This window comes from Frankliniella occidentalis, unplaced genomic scaffold, assembly GCF_000697945.3.
Source record: "Frankliniella occidentalis isolate FOCC.00 unplaced genomic scaffold, Focc_3.1 Scaffold16, whole genome shotgun sequence".
In the NCBI taxonomy this organism is placed as follows: Eukaryota; Metazoa; Arthropoda; class Insecta; order Thysanoptera; family Thripidae; genus Frankliniella; species Frankliniella occidentalis.
Window position 1 is genome coordinate 900,274 of NW_026267146.1, and position 5,468 is coordinate 905,741.

Below are 5,468 nucleotides of genomic sequence, written 5' to 3' on the forward strand. Positions count from 1 at the left end.
GACCTACCCATGCTGAGGTTGTAGTGGAAGCCGAGTCGGTAGGACACCCTGGCGATGGTCTGCTCCATCTCGGCGCCGATCTCGAAGATCTCCACCTCCTTGAGCGCGCGCTCCCGGTCCTTGCGCCAGGCTGGGCACAGCTCGTCGAATTCCAGCAGGGGGTCGTTCTCGACGGGCCGGGGCAGCTCCACCTCGTTGCTGAACAGGCCAGACGCGAAGGCCTCGGCGCTCTCGTGCGTGCGCTGGCCAGACGCGTACCGGAACTAGGGGAGACAATCAACAAAATCATTCATCTTCTTTATTTTCTCTCTATTGGAGGTAAATTGGAAGTTGTCGAGTTGTCTTACCCTGAAGCGGGACTCCGAGTAGGTGGTGTTGAGCAGTTCGGGCAGCCTGCGCTTGAGGCGGCGCGCCAGGAACGAGAGGTCCGCCTGGCCCTGGCCGGTGAGCCAGTGCGCGCGGTCCTCCGTCACGTTGAGGTGCCAGCGGGCCAGCGCCGCCAGGTCCTCGGCGCACAGGCGGCCACCTGCAGCAGCACGGGGAGGGGGGACAAGGTGAGGACCGGGTGCACTCTAAATTCTAAGGACAGTTTTGGTAACTTACTTCTGTGAGCATAACTGAGTACAATATTGTAACTAATGAGACACATTTTAGTATTTAGCTAGTTATAATATTCTGTCTGAACTTGGTCATGCACACTGAAGCCCGCGGTGCAGTTACAATAATCGTCCCCAGGCATTTAGAGTGTCCATGGCGCGCCGACATGATGCAAGATGTCCAAGGCAACACGTTAATATGCATGTGAGCGGTTTACTTTGAGCTCTAGTTTGCGATCAATACGACGTCTCTTGATCCGAGAGTCTGAGCTCCATAGTTCGAACTTGAACCCTAATTTTGGACAAAGTTGAAACTTTGAAAGTTGTTCTGAAATAGTCGAGACTAAAATCGTTGTTCAAATTCACCTGGTTAGCACGGAGGTGCCGAGAAATATATTTCCTATATATGAGCTTATATGAGTGTGTATATGAGCCGAAAATAGTTTTATCCGAAGTTTTGTCTGAAATTTATGAACACTTCGTTCCTAGTTTCGTACAGGACATTTCGAGCTCTGCCATACAAACAAATCGAGAGAGAAAACATTGAAACACGGCGGAAGGAAGGGTCAAAGCATTCATTCAGTCGAAAAAATTAAGAATTTATTTAGAGAATGCAGTGAATTTCGTCCGGAGTGTGGAACACTAACCGTGTTTAAATTTGATAACATCCGCGTCACCAATGGCACTTGACCGCAACCCGTTGGTTGAAGCAGACCGGGTCGACGCGCCAGGACGGCAGGCAGCACAACATGCATATCCGCGCGTTGGGCTGCCCGCCCATCAGGCGCAACGCCGCGCCCACCGTTAGAAGACGGCACGGGCAGCTAAATAATTTAGCTCCGGGTTATGTTAAAATCCAAATATGTTTTTTACTTGGGAAATAATTGATTGCTAATGAAAAAAAAAGCTGATGTTGAATTTTCGTTAGAAAACAATGAGAGATAAAAACTGAAATAGCAACCCTATGGGCATAAACTCGTTGAGCACACTTGGTTTTACCGTGGAGGACAAACGTTATTGCCATCGAGCGAAAAATGTTGACCGATTCAACGTGGACCAACCAACCATCCAGTGGATCCACGTCGAATCCCGATGGCTTTTGCCCATGGGGAATAGACTCGGTAGTCGTAAAAGATGTCTAATCATAGAAAATGGACGAGCACTGGCCAACCACCAACCGTACGGCCCAGCAGATGGCCCCAGGGTCCCGTCGCATGGAGGGCATGGCCTAGCTATAAGGAGGGGAGGGGCCCGAACCCGTTTCCTTGTCAGGGGAGAGAAGGGCCGTTTTTACGTTTTGCGATCGACAAAACAGGGAGCAAGGCGGCCCAGTCCGAGCCGAGCGCGACGTGCAACTCGCGGAGTTCACAGCAAGGCGTTAAAAAATAAAAGCAGCAGCTTGTCGGCTCGGTGCGGAGCAGCGGTATGTTGTAAATGTCTCCCATCCGGGGGGAGGGCCGCGTACGGCAGGGTCATGCAGTCACTCACTGTGGCGGTCGTGGTTGCGCCTGATCAGGTCCTTGAGGCCCTCCAGGCTCGCCATCCTCTTGATCAGGGCCTCGTCCGGGAAGCGGGTGGCGGGCGTGCCCATGGTCCAGACGGTGAGGGGGCGGCAGTCTGAGGGTGCACGAGCAAGGCAGCAAGGACATGCCGTTAGAGACCAGAAGGTGCAAGAGAGGGGGGAGGCGGCAGGCAGGGGCGGGGGGTGCGTCCAGGACAGAGAGGGGCTTCATCACAGAGGGGCGCGCGCAGCGGGCGCAGCGCCGGCATGCCCGTGACCGTGGTCGTCATGCCGCGTGCTCCACTCACGCCGCCGCGGCCAGGGGCTGCCCCTGCCGCGCGTCCTGCTGGCGCGCTGCCCGGCCTGGCCGCCGTCGTCCTGGACGGCGTTCTGCAGGATGTTGTCCTGCAGCGGCGGCAGCGTCTCGTACAGGCGCACCAGCGTGGCCCGGTCCGGGTAGCTGGTCCCCGCGCTCGCCATCATCCACACCGTGCTGGGCCGGCACCCTGCGGCACGCGCGGCCGCCGCGGCGACGCATGAGTCAGAATCATTTCAGGGAACCTGGCGAAGAGATCTTCGGTCCACGCAGCTGCTGCAGCTGAGCTGCCCCGCGGGGCCAGAAGGATCGATTTACTGCCAACCGACAGGCAGTAGGAATGAAAAACGAGGCTTGCCCGGCAAACAACGCCGCGGGATGTTTTGGGTTTCGCGTCCGGTCCGGTCCGGCCGCGTGTAGGTGTTGGCTGCAGTGGTGGCCGGATGCTCTGCTGCAGGCTGCTGCTGCAGACCTGCAAGCCCCAAAGCCTCCCTGCTGAAACTCGAGACAGGTGCCGCACCGGAGAGGAGAAACTGATGCGTCTCTGCGCCTCCTCCTCGCTTGCGACTTGGATTATGGTTTAAAGAAAATAGAAATGGCAAGAAAACCTACCCTTGGGGAAACAAATATTATAAGCACTTTATATTTTGCAGGATTTAGCAGGATGTTGTTGCCTGCACAGAGACATGTTTTTACGAATTTTTAATTTTTATCAGTCGGTGAATCATGCAAATAAGTACACTCACACGGCACGTTCTGTGGCGACTCCTTGTGGTCGTACACGCGCTCGTAGGCCGTCTTGGAGCCGAAGTATAGGTAGGGGAACTGGTCCTTGGCCAGGCAGTAGTCGGCCTGGTCGTCGGCCTGGGCGTGCGCATCCCGCACCAGGGCGGCGCCCAGCAGCAGCAGCAACAGCGCGGGCCACATCTGCGAGCAAGAGGACAAGGTGGTCGTCAACAATGATCATCACGTCAATTATTTACAGAGACTGCGGCGTACTACTACTGCGTCCGAACCGTGTAGCGCAGCAGAAAGCGAAGAGTGGTCGTGTCCGGTCAAGGCATCGCCTTGATGGGAGCGTAATCAAATCAATCGCGACTCGTCCAGCTGATCGATGTGGAGCCAACGCCAGCGGCGCCACCCTAACCTTAGTAAAACACGATCCACCTGGCGGCCCGACTCGACCCCCGCGGGCGGGTGCCCCGCCAGCCCCCCGGGAGCAGCATGCTTCCCCCCCGTTTGCCCTCTGTGCTCCTCCCCTCCCCTCACCTCCCCACCACTGCTGCCCCCAAACGACGACCCAGCGCCCAGCGTGACATTTCCGGCGAGGCTAGGTCAGCTGGTGAGGGGCAGCCAGAGACAAATAGACTTGAACTTCGGTGGAGTTTGGGGGGATTTTTCATTTCGCATTCTAAAAGAGAAACTTTATATTGTAAGAAAATAAACAAAAACGAGTTCTATGAAAATTTGATTAGCTCCATTGTAATGAACGTGGATGAGATTTGATGCACTTCCGTCAACTTCGATGAACTTCGGCTTCAAACGAAGTTCCTCAACTCCTCGATGACGAATGCGAGTACACTGCTTCAACCAACCACGAACTTACTTTCAGTGTATGAAGTTGGACTTTAGTGTATTTTTTTTTTCTTTTCCCTTTTCCATGTTTTCTTTTCCCTTGGGGGCAGTGGAGGGCACGCTGTGCGCCAGAGCCGGGCACCGCCCCGCTGCGCCTGAAGGGTGGGCGGCTGGGTCAGGGCTGCGCCTGGGTGGGTGGCCCGGGGTTGCGGGCAAGGACTCACAGGGCGTGGTTGGGCGGGAGCAGACACGACCAAAGACTGCTCCTTTTCAAAGGGAATTAATGAGAACGAGGAAGTGAAAAGCGCGCGGGCGCGATAAACAGGTGCGCACTGCGACACTCCAAAGTCTAATCAGGAGACCCTACTATGATGTTTTCGAAGTGGAGTGGGTGCCCTCGCCGGGGACTGCTTGAGAGAGCGTCGTCCTCCTCGGCGCGTCCTTTTGTTTTTTCGGACGGTCGGCATGATGGCGTGAGACCACCGTTAAGGTTGAGGCCGAAGCACTGCGCGCGCCGTTCGGCTCAGGTGAGCGACATGAGATAACCTCCGGACGCCTTTGGGGACACGGGCGAGGACCGAGCGTGTTTGCCTCGTAGTCGCGCTGTTTTGCAGCCCCGCCCCGCCCCGCCCCGCCCCGCCGCCGCCGCGCCGCGCCCGGGCCGGTGGCCGCTTGCTGTGCCGTCGCTGGCGGTGCGGCGGGCGGCAAGCGACCCCCGAGAAACGCCCGACGAAAAGAGGGTAGGCAGCCCTGGCGGGAGGGCCTGTCGTGCTCGGTTGCCTATCCCGCACTTCGCAGGCGCCTCAGGCAGAAAGACAATATATTGGGTCGGCGCTTGTTGTGCGTTCATTTTCGAGTCAACAGAAGCCAATCCCCTGAGCGCGTCATGGGTCTCACTCGTCTCACTCATCCCGGTTCCCAGATTCGATCCAGCAGGCGCGCGTGGGTGGCTAGAACCGTCGTCCTTCCTTGCTACTGTCGCGACGCCCGCCCGTGCTCCCGCGCTGTGTGACTCACCGGCGCGATCCGCCGCGCATCGCAGCGGGATGACGCTCCCCGCTCCTTCGCCATGACCCAACGAGTGCGAGAGAGAGAGACACGAGCAGTGCGCCAGGTCATGCTGCTGTTGTAAGACAATGCAAGAGAGAGGGAGACAAGGTAGCTGACGAGCAGGGCATGACCCCCGCAGCAGCGGCAGCTGGCCGCCCACACGTGAATATGGGAGGGGGGGGGGGTGATCCTCTGAGCAGTAGTAGCAGCAGGCTCCTGTTGATAGCGGCGCCGCCAGGAAGACACGCGCCTCACCTGCTCGCGTCACCCGCCGCGGCGCCCGCCTCCTGAGTCACGGCCGGTCACGGTCACAGAGGAGGGCGGCGCCGAGGAGCCGGGCGCACGTGTGTGGCCGGGCGGACGGGCGGGCGGGCGGGCGGCGCTCCAGTTCACCGCGCCAACCACCACCCGCTGAGGTTTCAATAAAGAA

The 5,468-nt window shown here is 57.9% G+C and overlaps 1 protein-coding gene across 3 annotated transcripts in view; it reads right to left on the reverse strand.

The window, feature by feature from the left end:
* Positions 1-4,340, reverse strand: part of LOC113206001 (multiple inositol polyphosphate phosphatase 1-like) — a 9,318-nt gene extending 4,978 nt beyond the window's left edge. Inside the window, exons 1-5 of one of the 3 annotated variants that reach the window (XM_052264170.1) lie at positions 4,213-4,340; positions 3,160-3,340; positions 2,406-2,603; positions 348-526; positions 8-263 (exon numbers count right to left, since the gene is read on the reverse strand). In XM_052264170.1, coding sequence (XP_052120130.1) covers positions 8-263; positions 348-526; positions 2,406-2,603; positions 3,160-3,340 — 814 coding nt within the window. In that variant the 5' untranslated portion in view covers positions 4,213-4,340. Of the gene's footprint in view, positions 1-7; positions 264-347; positions 527-2,084; positions 2,214-2,405; positions 2,604-3,159; positions 3,341-3,429; positions 3,594-4,212 lie in introns of those variants that run through there. The other 2 variants (XM_052264168.1, XM_052264169.1) reach the window with 2 other exon arrangements.
* Between the last annotated feature and the right edge of the window lie 1,128 nt (positions 4,341-5,468).